General features: G+C 40.5%; 1 protein-coding gene and 1 long non-coding RNA gene across 2 annotated transcripts in view; one reads left to right on the plus strand and one right to left on the minus strand.

Annotated features, from left to right (window-relative positions):
* Positions 1 to 5,089: 5,089 nt before the first annotated feature.
* The window catches only part of cxxc4 (CXXC finger 4), a 36,269-nt gene continuing 26,876 nt past the window's right edge, over positions 5,090 to 14,482 (minus strand). The window contains exon 3 of the mRNA XM_007567269.2: positions 5,090 to 7,182. Coding sequence (XP_007567331.1) covers positions 7,138 to 7,182 — 45 coding nt within the window. The 3' untranslated portion in view covers positions 5,090 to 7,137. The remainder of the gene's footprint in view (positions 7,183 to 14,482) is intronic.
* LOC107838060 (uncharacterized) lies at positions 9,652 to 12,720 on the plus strand. Its single transcript, XR_001664119.1, has 2 exons — positions 9,652 to 9,814; positions 9,937 to 12,720. It is a non-coding gene; the product is annotated as an uncharacterized LOC107838060 (long non-coding RNA).

Here is a 14,482-nt window from a genome sequence, read left to right on the forward strand (position 1 = left end):
ATGTGGAGAAATGTCGCCAGCCATCATGAAGCCAAACGTCCCAATCAATCAGTCTTCCAGCACCTCGCTGTATGCGTTTGAATGTGTTTTGGTGCCGGCTGAGCGTGCATGCGTGCGTGCGCGTGTGTGTGCGTGTGTCTCTTCCAGGTCGACACGTGAAGAGGACAGGTAGGGAGACCCTAAAAGCTTCGTCTTCCACATTCATCAATTACGGCACAGAGGAAGGTTGTGTCTGTCAGGGGGAGCAGATGGTGTGTGCGTCTCGCTTTGTGTGTGTGAGAGTGAGTGAGACAGGGTGAAGGTGTTAGTCAGAAACAGAGAGAGGTGATGACAGAGACAGAGAGAGAAATGTATGAGATAGAGATGTACAGATGTGTGAGGGAGATACGTACAGGTGTGCTACACAGAGAGAAGCCCGGCGTGCTCCGTGATGGCTGCAGGATAACTAATCAATCTATAGCTGCTTCGCAGGACGGGGGAGGAACAGTCAGGCAAGATTAGTGCAGAGAGAGAGAGGGATCATGTCATTTTGGCACACTGCTGCTTCCTTGCTTCTCTTTTAGTCGTCGTCCTCCTCGTATGCCAGCCTATAGACACACATTTCACCGTATTTGGTTGGATTTCTTCAGAAAGGTAAATGCCAGTCACCTTTCATGACTCCTACACCCACAGAGTTTCCAAGTTACTCAAATTACTCGAGCGCTTCACATCCTCTAAAACTTGGCAGCTCACTTAGCTTGTTGAATGAGTGAATGAAGTGCATATTGCAAAAAGGTTTCAATAATTTTCAGCGACGAGCTTTGAAAACACAGACCCAGGAGCCGATTTTCCTTCAGTGAACTTTCAGAACTTTAGAAATCTACTTTTCACCCAATTGTTGCCCGTGCAAATCTTGCTGCTTCTTTCCATGGGAGTATTTTTTTTTTCCCTTCTCCTTCTTTCTCGTTTCTCTCCTGCTCTTAACTGTGTACCAGCGGTTCTAGGAGCTGTCATATTGCATCAGCGCTCTGCTGATTACTTCCACCTTGTCTCCCTCGTCAGGAAATGATTCTGACACGCACTCACACCCAGCTTTCCCTGCATCAATATGCGTGCGATGGAAAAGCTGCAGACAGTAAATAAATAATGAAAGGCAAGGAAGCAGGAGGGGCGGAGGGGGGGGGGAGGGTTCTGTATGACATTTTCTTTATCCGTCTCTTTCTCCGTCCGCCGTATGCGTGAGAGAGTCATTGTGGGAAAGAAGCATACGTAATTGCGTGTAAGTATGTGCACTAACAAGTATCTGTATGCTAAAAGTTGGAAACAAATTAAAATTTCGATCTTAAAAAACATTATTTCACTTTTCGAATAATCTAGTAGAACTACACGGACCTGACTAGTTCCACAGCTGAGGTTAGACAGGAACTAAACATGAAATTAGTTCCAGAAAATGCAATGAATTTGTTTTGAGTGAAATATCAAAGCACATTTTTTTTATCTATAGTGCAAAGAATCTTTAGAGCCCAGTGTTAATTTTCCCATTCAACATGCTTAATATGATATTGATTTGCATGAAATTAATTAGTTTACTTTCTTGCAAAACATATGCCAGTAGTTCACAAACACGCACACACAATTTATTAAATAAAGTTATTTCAAATGAATTGCAAATTCAGATTTATCTCTATTTATCCGGTGAACTTTTGCACATCATAAAACAACAGAATGGCATTCATTATTTGCTAAACCTTAAAACACACCTGATGTAGTGACGGTTTTTAAAGTGACAGACTTACAGCATAGTGCAAATCTTTAGTGTTGCCGTTGTCTTACCAGAAGTTGGTCACATAGCTAATCCTGCGGCAACAGGATTAGCTATGTGTTATTTCTGGCAACACTGTCAGAAATAAGTTGGATAATAAAAAAAAAAACAGTACCTAAGAAATTTGTCATTATTTTTAGATTGGTTGCAAATCACTTTTAAAAACCCGTACTGAGGCTAAGAACTATACGGTCCCATACAGCAAACATAAATATAAATATAACAAAACATCACCCAAAAACCAGTTTAGTCTTTTTTTTTAGAGATTAATAGTTCACAAAAAAAATAAACATTTTGATATTCTCCCCATGAAGGCATTTCTCTATCGGCTTTGCACATTTTTGTATATTTAGAAACATTTACCTTTGATCCATTTGTAAATTTTGATTTTTGTCCATTCTTCTTTACAAAATGTATTTTTAAATTTCGCCACAGATTCTCAGTTGCATTTAGCTTTGGTCTTTGACTGGGACTTTCTAACAGATAAATGCTTTGAACTAAACCATTTGATTCTATTTGTTTAAAGGTTTCACTCAGTTGGAGGGCGTACCTCCTCTCCAGTCTTAGGTATTTACAGTCTCTTGGAGGTTTTCTTCCAGGACTATCACCTTTTTAACTCTGTCCATCATCATATTAACTTTTACTTTCTTCACTCTCCCTGCTGAAGAAATGCATCCCACATGATCCCACCATCATTATGTTTTGTGGTGTTCTGGGTTTAGGGTGATGTATAGTGTTAGGCTTATGCCACACGCAGTTTGCATGAAGACCAAAATGTCAAATTGTGGTTTCATTTGACCGCAGCGCCTTCGTTAACATGCTTTCTATAACCTTATTTCATATTACACTTCTTATGGCTTTCTGTCAACAATGAACTTTTCCTTGCCGCTCCACCATAAAGGTCAGAATTGTGGAATAGTTATCATGGTAACGGCTTCTCCTGCCTACGCTGTGGGTCTCTGCAGGTGCTTTGTTGTAGTCATGGCCCTCTTCATTGCTTCTCCCAGAACAGCTTTGGAGTTTAGGTGGATTCTCCTGTCTGTGTAGGTTTGTAGTCTCTGTTTTCACAAAATGGTTTGAGCAGAGCTCCATCATATGTTTAAACCTTATAATATTGTTTTATAATCTAACCATTCTTTTTAAACTTCTCCACAACTTAATCCCTGACCTGTCTACTGTGTTCCTTAGTCTTGATGAGGCTGTTTTGGAACATGGTTGCACTGGATTTTATTTAGGGGCATCAGAGTAAAGGGGGCTGAATACAAATGCATGCCACAAGTTTTGTATTTGAATTTACAAAAGAGGTTGCATGTATCATTTTTCTTCCATTTAATAGTTTTACACTAACTTGGTCTGTCTTGCAAAATCTCAGTTAAACATTTTAAAGTTTGTGGTTGTAATGTGACAAAATGTGAAAAACTTAAAGGGCTTCCCACATGTTTTTTTTTTTTTGGAACAGTTGCAACATTGAACTTACCTTCACATTCCAGTTGTAAACTCTGAAATTGCTAATCCAAGAAATCTCGGAAGAATTTACACCTATGTATTAATTTAGGAAAAACAGCTCAAATATGGTTGAGGATGATGATTAAATGTGCTGTTATTTCACAGAACCATTGTTGAGGTCTGGGGTCTTGTTATGTAGTCTTGCCAGCGTGTCAAGTCGCTCGCATCCTTCTACCCTCTGAATCGCTACCTCTCCACCCTGTCAAACCAAGAAACTGAACATTACCTCTGGGGCCCGAGGACTTACAGAATCCCAGTTTCAGAGCGAGGAGTGGGAGGTGAGGGAAGGATTAGAGAGGAGCTGTCTCTGATGTTATTTAATCTCAGAGGCCAGGGAGCGAGCCAGCCGGAGCACTCCTGATGCACATCATCAGCCTCTGATGACCAGCCAGAAAGATTGGGCGCCTCAGATGCTACATCGCAGCCAAACGCCCCCACTGCAGAGCACCGTCTTCCTGTCCGGCTCTAACCAGTCGGCAGCTCAATTTGGCTGATGGCAAGCGTGCTCAGTCAGGGGAGAAGTCGGTCCCGGATGATTTCCTCCTTCTCTGCTCGCCTCTCCTCGAGGCTGACACCCCTCCCCACCTCAGCCATCGTCCAAATGTGCTTCTGTCCTCCCTTTCCCTCCCACTGCTGCCCCCCCCCGAGCATTATTACACCCCCTCCTCTCCCCTGATACTCAAACACCCAGCCATCACTCAGTTGCTCACGTTATCTCAGGAGCCTGTCTTGCTTCACCCTCCCACCTTACCAGCCACCCTCCTCTCTTTTGCTTCCTGGCATCCCTCCATCCCACCCCACTTCCATCCCCCCCTCCCCCAAGAGCATTCCAGCGTGACAAACCACACGGGATTTCACAAGTCCTTTAAAGTCTGCTGCCTCTGGGAACCGCTCGTCTTCATGCAACATTTTAGTATTCGAGGGAATACGTGACTGGGGAGGTAACCAAAGCTGTTACATTTCTACTGTCTCCTTCAGATTGTTATTGTTGGGGATGCGTTCCAGCCGCATAGAAAGTCTCCATCGGAGGATCTTTGACGATTGTTCTTCTCATCTATTAAATTTGTCTTTATTTCCATCTTGCGTATCAGATATTTTCCGTCCAAATAAATATTTTTTTTCTTTACTGAAGCTCTTCTTTTTTTTATTATTTTAACACATAAAAGCATCACAACAACAATATACAAATTCTTAGTAATCTTTAAAACCAAAAACACATTTACACATGCAACAATAGGGTTTAAGACAATGAGTAACTTATTGAATAACTTTGTTTTTTTTTTGGAATGTTTTAACGCCGCTTTGCAGTAGACCGGACTGCCGTTTTACTCCACTGAGGAAAAGTCCAGAACGTACTTTAGCTTCAGAGCAAAATCTTGTCTACCGTTCAGCATTTAATTCCAGATTTTCCACCGTAGTTTACAGTACTTCTCTGGGATTTCTTCCAGCTTTCATATTAACCTTCGGTGGCCCCCAAACCAAAAAACTGTATCAGAAAGATATAACAACTGGTGTAGTTTTGTGAGAGAAAAAAAAAAAAAGTTGGATTATCTAGGGGAATATGACCTCCCGTCAGCATTTAAGTATCAGGTGCTGATACTAACAATTAGAAGTGCAGCTCACTAATGCAGGACAATGTGCCCTGTTCTGGAGTGTGTCCACACAAGCTCAGTCAGTCCCCATGCCTGCTGCCACCTTCACGCTGGTATAAACACACACACACAAAAAACTGCTGGGTTATTTCTTAATTCAATTGTTAAAACAGAAGTTTGAAGGTTTTTCGAAAATCAGAAATTATGACCAAAGTTTCGAGGCTGGCAAAGAGATTAGATATGAGCATATAAGGAGTGTATCAAAAAAAAAAAATGTCTAGAAACCTCCCAGAGTATAATTTCTAGAACATTATAATTTGCCAAAGAAAGTGCCAGAGTGATCAGGTCTCTTGGCACTGATTGTAGAGTAACGCAGTGCTGTTGCTCCCCCGCCTGCTGCTGGGCACTGCTGGTCAGTTGGCTACAAGAAGGCTTTTGATTTGCTTGCAAGACAAATTTAGTTGTTTGGAAAGATTTCAGCTAATGAAAAATTAAACTGAACTGGAAATTAAAAGGTCATCACTCATCAGTATTGTTGTAGTGAAATGGATCCCAACAATGTCTTTCTTTTCATTTTTATTTTGTGTAAATACATGTAAACAGTGAGGCAATATCATTGTTAAATTAAGGTTTACAGACCATGACAACCTGATAGCTGTGATAATACTGTTGTCAATGCTTTGTGTTGATGATTAACACTGGAGATGAAGCTCGCTAACTAAATGTAGCGCTAGCCCTTTAGCTGCTAACGCTACACTTTGGCCAATCAGTTGGTCAAAAAGTAAAATTAAATAGGTAAACTACTTTTATTATTTATCTTGATTTAGCATATTTATTTCATATATAATTCTTTACCGTTTCATTTTTGAGTTTTAAGCAATGATGTACTGAGGAGAAAAGTGTCCCATATATTATTTTACGTACCACACATTTAAGTAAAAAAATGTCAGCAACGAACATTTAGCCTGGTCGTTGCTCAGTAGCTAGCTCAAGCTAATGCTAGCTATTTTCAACACACCCACTGAGTCCAAAGCCCTAGTCATAAAATCAAATGGAGAGGTCATTTTTATACCGTTTATATAAAGTTGTCCAGCAGCAGTCACGCCCCTGGTGGATTAAGCAAGTCTTAAAATAACACTAAAAGTTATTTTTTTTGCTTGTTTTGTTTTTCTGACTATATTTCTTCTGGCTGGAAGCAAAACTAACATTTTGAAATGGCCCAGCCAATCTCCTGATTCGAATCTCATCAAGTACCTGTGGGGGGAGCTAAAGATTAGGGTTATGGTAAAGAGACCTTTCCAAACACTTGGCGCTCATCACCAATGATGTCACTGGTAATGTGCAAAAAGCTCGTCAGCAAGTTTTCCTAATAATTATTGGTATGAAAAAATGTTGACAAATAAAATTTGCCAAATATATATATTTTTTTTTTCTCCAAAAGATTGATACTCCTCATCTGATCATTTTTAATGAAGGATGTATATTCAGGCTATAATTTATAATTTCAACCCTCTCTTTGTTATCGTTAAAACATTTGTCATTTTAACCAATATTCTCAGTTAAAAACCTACTCCGGTGTCTTGACACTGGAGTCACCCTGTTTTGTTAAATCAACCAAAGTTTAGATCAGCGCGTGTTTAACCCAAGACTGTGTCAGCAAAATAACCTGAATTTAGTGGTGGTGTTTTTTTTCTTTCTTTTTTTTTTTTTTAACCCAGCAGTTTTTAGAGTGTAAACAGAGCTAAAAGACAATCCTAGAATATGACTCAGTTTGGGGAATAAATGTTACTGAAATGTGAATATGAGGAATGATCAACGGGATCAGTTATTGCTCCAGAGTGACAGGTGTTTGTTTGATAATTGATTCTTGTGGCCTCTTCGTTTTGTCAGATTCAGTGTGTTTGTATGATTGTCTGTTTGAGTTCTTTACACAGGGCTGGCTGTAAAACCTACAGCCATGACACTGAAAACACATTCATAGACACCAAAAATATACATAATGATACTGTCAAAAGGTACAATAATTACACAGGGAAAAAGAAAAAAGGAAATTACAGAGTTAAAACAACACCATTATGTTTTCGTTTATCCTTGTGTCTGTCCACTTTGTCTCCTTGCGTCCTCTTCAAAAATGTTTGGGCGGCGCTACGTGCCGTGTGTCCATGAAATTCTCCCAGCAGACAGTCAAGAGTCCTGCCTGTCTTCCTGCTGCTGGGTGGAGGTCCACTTCTCACGTTTCTAAAAGAACCACCGAAAAGCTTCCCCGTTGTTTACCGGCGTCCTCTGTGAGAGACAAAATGTGAAAGAGGAGGTTTTAATTTGTGGGCTCTGAGGTCAAAGTGAAGGTCAAAACAAAAGAAGGAAAACCTTCAGAAATTTCAAACGCACTTAAAAGCAGAGTTTTTATTATTATTATTATTATTATTATTATTATTATTATTATTATTAATTCAACAATTAGAAATGGTCTGAGTAAAGTAAAAACCCTGAAGGCACTTGAAGCCCAACCACCAAGTGTTTCATCAGAGAGCCAGCCAAGGTGATTACATGCACGTCCCACCCACACCCAAATAATCATTACGCTGGATGAAACATTCGATACAAATTCCCATGGAGCAACAATGAGGCATTTAATTACTGTGAGCTGGAGCCGCAGTGAGGGGGAACAGAGCATCATTTCAATTTGAGCCCGCACCAGCAGTTGCCCCACGTCCTTCTCTCTAAAAACCTCCGAGCCGCGTGTCCTGAAACTCATTTAGAAGTCAGAGACGTGAAATACCAGAGTCTCCTACCAATCCCCGTGACCAATTAGCATATTTTTTGTATGTGCTAGAGTGTGTGAGGGAAGAGGGTTAACAGAGGGGAAATGGTGCATAATCACAACTAAAATCATTTTAGCTGGAGGAAGGGGCAATTTGACATTTTAATACCAAGTGTCATCGGTGGCTCCTTAAAGGCTGATGACGGCTGTAGCATTATCCTTGAGTTCACAGGCTGTTGACCAAGCATACTTGCTAACCTCATTTGTTTTCTGCTTGGTATTTAGGGTTTGATGAGACTGCTCTTTAGTGTAATCAGTGCAGTTTGGGCTGTGCTGTACGTGTGGCTGCGAATTAAAAGGTACTTAAAGTTCTTAAGTTACTACTACACACAAAAAAATAAATAAATAAAGTTGTGATGTTGGAAAATTTGGTTTACGTGAATCTTACACGTTTTATTTCTGATTATTGTCAAAGGTCAGCTTCTAAAATACATCTGGTTATGTGTGTTAAAATGTATCAAAGAAAGTGTTTTATTTGTGACGCAAACTTGCAAGTTTGCACAGAGCAAACTTGCAAGTTTTAGATTAATTTTCGATTCATTTTGAGCGATGCCAGTCGTTGTACAAAACAGCTAAATTAGACGCAATTTTATTAATTAACATTCAGTCATTTTTTTCCCCCCCACTAAATAAATATACCCAAATTGCAATCTGCATTTGTCTTAAATCTTATGGAGTGAGAAGCTACTGCAACAGAAGATTACTTATTTCTGCGGTTGGCACTGCAACCATGCAACTAAATCCCAAAATGAATTTACCCGAGCCACAGCAAAAAAGTAATGTCTGCAAACATCTCCTCTGATTACGATACCTCCGACGAAGCATTGCAAATCATCCTGGGTAACACATCCCACTACTTGTGAAAGAGTTGAGACTGGATCACTGCGGATGTGTCAGTTTGCTTTAAAAAGCAGTTTTTCCAAGACACAATTTTACAACTGTCTGTTCATACGGACAACAAAAGCTCATCACACATTTCGGGTGCGTACGTTCTGTAAAAGTCACTTATCATATATTCACAACATTTACACCAATTACTATTATCCTTCCAAATGAGAAACAGAGGAGCCCAGAGCAGCAGGGGCCCATCGTCACCAATTTAAACCCATGAGAGAAATGAAACACCATCTTATTTGAAGCAGTCAAGATGTTCTCACACATCTAATGTCGACATTTTTTACTCTTTTTTATTTTATTTTATTTTTTTATTTTTACCTAAGAGCAATGAGCTGATTATTGCTGCATGTCACCGTGACTCTACAAATTTACATCTGTCACTTTCTATGCAGTTTAATAAATTACTATGTGAATTTTGCTTGTATTCTACAGAGCCAGAAAAACAGAAAGGATGTCTCAGTGACATGAATAAAAGGAACTGTCTAGACATATTTTTTTTGAAATCTTCTAAAGTATGAAGAAAGAAAAAAATGTTTTATGGATGGAGTTTCTTCTGTACAGAGATGCGGTTGCATTGTTACTCGAGTTTAATATATGCTGTAGTGGCTTTAACATTTGTTTAGTAAGGAGGCAACAAGATCATGTGACACAAAATGTCAAGATATTGAAACATTTCTCGGCAAAGGAAACTCCGTCTCCAGAACCGCTCTGAACTTGCTGACAATGAGTGATTTTATGTATTTAAGGGAGTCCAAACTATTATTAAGATACTACTATATAAAAACAAGTTATTTGAGCTGGACAGTGTGCTGACTCTTGTACTGAAGAAAGAAAGGAAGTAGTTGAGTTCTTGCTCTGTGGAGTTGAAGGACCGATCCAAGACTGCTCTTTTGACAACACTGGCTAGCTAACAACAGCCAGTTACACTGAAGAAACTTTTATCACTTTTTAAGCATTTGTGGGGCAACAGTTTCAGCAGTCTGTTGAAAAAACTGTGGTTTCCCAAAGAGACATCGCTATGTCTTCCTTATTTATCTTTTTCGTCTTTATTTCATAACATGTTATAATGTAGGATTTACTGTTTTATTTCAGATCAGCCTTCAACACCAACAACCCAAACGTCCTCCACCAGAAGCTCACCCAGTTCACAGTGCCTGTCAGTGGATCACCAGCTTCCTGACTGACCAGCAGCAACAGGTGAAAAGCATCTTCTCCCAAACAAGAGCCAACAACACTGGGACCCCCAGCAGAGTTTCCTCTAGCCTCTCATGTTCTCTATTTACATAAATTACTCAGGATGTAACTCTTGAAATTTGCAGATGACAACACTGTTACTGGTCCTCTCCAGGACAGTGATGGTTAACTGGTGCCGTCAGAACCACCCAGAGCTTAACCCACTAAAGACCGTGGAGATGACGGTGGACTTCCTCCCCTCACCATTCTCAACACTACTACTGTTGATCGTTTCCACTGCATAGGAACCACCCCTTCTTGGGAGTTGAGCCCTCAAACTTAGACACTCTATTCTATGTGAATAGACAACTCAAGATATACAACCTTCCCCAGGAGCTAATGGTCATCTTCTACACTCCCATTGTTCAGTCTGTCCTGTGTTCGTCCTTCACTGTGTGGCTCATCCTAACTGCAACAAACATCAGGTCTGTGGAGAGGATCACAAAGGCTCACATTCCCTCCATCCAGGACTAAGGGTCTAGGGTCAGGACAAGGGCAGCTAACATCTTTGCAGACCCTACACATCCTGGACACAAAGTAACATTTTACTTCAGGTCTGTGCTACCAAGCACTATTTGCTAAAAAAAACAACAACAAAAAAACAGCCGCCACAGAGACAGTTTCTCTGATAAACAGTAAACAGTAAAAACATTCCAAACACTAAAACTTAAATATCTTAGAATATGAAACATTTTCAACCAAAACCTTACATTATGAACAGAACTTTGCACTTTCTCTGAAAAGAAACACTGACATATTGAGAAAGTTCTGGACAATTTGTTCCATACATCCGTAACAGTGGCGAGTGTGAACACACCATGAGTGGTAAGCTGCTAACAACGCTGAAGTTAGCTTCACTTTAGAGCTAAATTTTGGGTTGATAATAATGTCTTTACATTTTATGTAGAATGGTAGACAATACAAACAATTTGGGAGTATTTTAAAAGTACCGTACCTGGCTAACTGTTAGCTGCTAGCAATGCTGAAGTTACTGTTTTAGATTTCTATTGGAGCTACACTAAAGGGCTATTTCTCAGTGTTTTATTGCATCTCGAGAGTATAACCTAAAGTATCATCTTTAGGTTATAATGCCAAAAGAAAAAAAAATCTAAACTGGATAATTCTACACTTATAGGTTCAGTAAAATACAACTTGTAGACCTAATTAGTAAAATTAATGAAAAAAGGGGGATTCTTTTTCTTTTTTTCCAAAAATATTGCTAAAATCTTGTTTTATCCTCATGGACCCTACATTGTGTATTGTATTATATCATGAACAGGATGTATTGTTACACTCGTAGGGCTAACTGTTATTTTCTTGTAATTAACTTATACAAGCTTGAATTTAAGTAATTTGTTTTCTGTTTCATAACTGCAAAATGATCACATCTGAATCAAAAACTAACTTACATTCTTAGACTATGTCATATAAAGAACACAACATAACACAGTCCTTTGCATGGGAAAAATAACTAAGACAGGTTTAGCCTGTTGAACATCTTACCAACCTCCCATGACCTCTTTAGACTTTAATAAATCAGTAAGACTCTACCAGAACACCAGACAGCTGATATGCAAGCTGAATATTCTGTCTCCCTGACTGCCTGGGCATATAGAATATTTTATCTTGCACTGGTAAAACAATGGGAAATGTGTGAATATCAAATTATTAGGCTAATATAAAAAACTAATTTGCTGACACACTTCTTAAATTTAAAACTAGATATGCTCTGTAATTTGTAAAAAAAAAAATAAAAATAAAAAATAGTCCATCTGTACTGTAATGTCTCCTATCAAGGTTACTCTGAAGAGAGCAAACCTGACTAGTGCGAAGGATGCGCATCTGCACCGTCTATGGTGGATCTGCAGGGGCACCTTAAAGGCTTAAGCCCATTTCTGTCAGCATTGTAATGCCTGGGGAGCTGAAGCAAAGCAGAGAGTGAGGCGAGCTGAGAATGTTTATCTTGATCCATATTCTCACATTGATCAATCCCTGGTGGAAGTGCGGCTCACCAGAGACAATAATGACCCTGATCCGGGCACTCGGCATGTCTCTGTTTTGTTAAGTTCCCCGCGTTATCGATCCAGTGGGGCTCTTGAGTGCTGCTTGGATTCACTCCCAGGCCATCTCTCCTCGGCACACAGCAGTGACCAGGCACAAAGAAGGCTCAATTAGCACCGGCTCTGCGTTGTCTGCTCCCCCACCTTCAAAATCACTCCATCAACTGGTAGAAAGGGAGGAAGGAAAAGGGGGGCCGGTGGGAGGAGGGGTGGGGTGTGAAAAGACGGGATAGGAAAGCTAGAGAAAGAGAGAGAAATTGAACGCTTGAGGAGAAGGGAAGCGCTGACCGTGTTACCTGGGACAAGGGAGCAATGCCAAGGTTTTACGTCAAATCAAGACTCCGAAGCGGCGGCTGCGCCTTATGTTAATGACGCCTCCTCTGCAGGAAAGCATACAGAACAACCCGGCAGCAACGACACACAAGAGGAACACAAGAGACAATTTCCTGCACAGGCTGTAAATGCACACAAGGAAAAGTGGCAAACTGACTCCAGGAGACGGAGGAATTTCACTAGACCTCGAATTAACCCCACCACATCGCCACAGTAGGCAGGGTATCCTAAAGTGTCTGCCGGTAGCTCTGGGTGATAACAGCACAGTAAAACTGACATGTGGTGGAATAATTCTCCGCTGATTCTGGTGAGGCAGTGTGAGGTCTCTGGGCTGCCAAGACGCCCTGTGATCCTAACCGAACCTGGCATGTGCCGTTAATGTTGCAGACATGTTGTCAGCTGATTTGGGCAAGGTGGTGGAGAGACATTATTGGCTCGTACGGGAGGGTGAATCATAAGCAAAGTCAAAAAAGAAAAAGAACACTAAAATGGTGCTCGTATGTGCTGGGGACGTAAGCCTTCAAACGCAATCTGAAGGATCCAACCTTTGAGTCAGGTCCAAAGCGTTTTCTATCCACACAAACAATAAAAATGCATGAAATGTCCTCAACCTCCCAGCCCACCGAAAGCCCCGCTCCTCTTATCCCCTGCAGCCTTGGCGTCACTCTGCGCCGGGGCCAGAGATAAACCACTCAAGACGATGAGGATGATAATGGCAGACGCCGCAGCGCCTCAAAATTCAATCAGCGCCTGGACGTCAATGCGGATGAGTGTAAAAGTGAAATATGTTCGCCAGCGTGTGTTAAAAGATGCCACACAGGGCTCAGAGAAACAACAGCGAGAGATGTGGAGGGCCATGAGGGAAAAAAGAAAGAAAAGGAGTGGGAGAAAGAGAGGGGGAGCGAGAGAAAAATGAATATAATGTGTTTCAACCGCTCAGCTTCCCAGCACAATCCCACTGGCATTTTGAGCAGCGCTACTTTAACCACAGACTGTGAATAAATTACCCTTTTGAACTCAGGGTGATTGCAAATGTGCCCCGGTTTCTCTTGAGACATGTCTGGCACTAACCCTCAGCCAGCCTTGTCACAAAGGCCCCTTCACTGCCTCCTCCCCCCCCCTCCCATCTACAGTACTTACAGGGCATACACACAGGCAGGCATAACATCATAAAACTTTTAATTTCCTGCCTGTAATTGCTGATGAATTTTCTATTTCTTTCCTAGGTACAAAAGCTGCATTTCCACAGCGAGAAGCTTTTCCAGGATCCAGGGTAAAATTCTGGGACCATTTTACCCTTTTGTTTTGAGAGCAGGAGCCTTTGTGGAAATAGGCTGTGCTTTTCTTTATCCCTAAAAAAAAAAAGTACAAATCCAAACATCATTTTCTTGATACTTGATGTTGCACATTAGCCACCAAAAAACTTTTTTATTTGTATTAATTAGAATGGTAGCCACGGGAGACTCGAGGGTTTGTCAATCAAATCACTGGTCAAAGCAATGATTTGTGTCTGATGGGAAACGACATCATAACATACTATAAAGCTCAAAAAAGTCAATTTTACATAATTTATTTCCTCTCCCCAACACGCAGTGGGTAAACATTTCAACAACATTTAGAGAGGCAGCATTTAGCTTTTTAGCTGTAACTACAATGAAAAAAAAAATGTATTGGTCTGATTTTCATTGAAAGTAGAAGTAATTTATGTGATCGGCCGACAGTTGGATCATACAGTGGAAATGCCCATAACTGATGAACAGGGTTCAATAAAAGGTTACAAGAAGTTCCGACATAATTCACTTTTCTCCATTTAGCTTTTTGTTTCAAGGTGCTACGCTTTATGAAGGAGTTATAAAGTTCTAGTTCCAAACGGTTAACATTTCTCTCATTAACTTTCCTGTGGTTTAAAGACCTTTTAGGAATTTTATGCCGATATTCAAAGCAAAGATAAATGCAGTGCCGCCCCAAACCACTACTGTTGCTGTTGCCAGCTGACTGGAGAAAAAAGACACTTTAAAATATTTGTAACAGAGCACAGAAAGTATAAGGTTTGTAGTGGCTCATGTGTGAAGCGGCTGCCTGCAGGCTGGTTTGCTGGAACAGGTAGTCCAACGAAATTACCATCCAACAGCAGCTTGTTATTCTGGTGTGACTCTAGCAACAGTTAGAAAGGCAAAAACCTGGAGATTTCTGCGCAGTAAATTTATTGGTATAGTTGTAGTAATCGATATATCATTTA

Source organism: Poecilia formosa, unplaced genomic scaffold (genome assembly GCF_000485575.1).
Source record: "Poecilia formosa unplaced genomic scaffold, Poecilia_formosa-5.1.2 Scaffold206, whole genome shotgun sequence".
NCBI lineage: Eukaryota > Metazoa > Chordata > Actinopteri > Cyprinodontiformes > Poeciliidae > Poecilia > Poecilia formosa.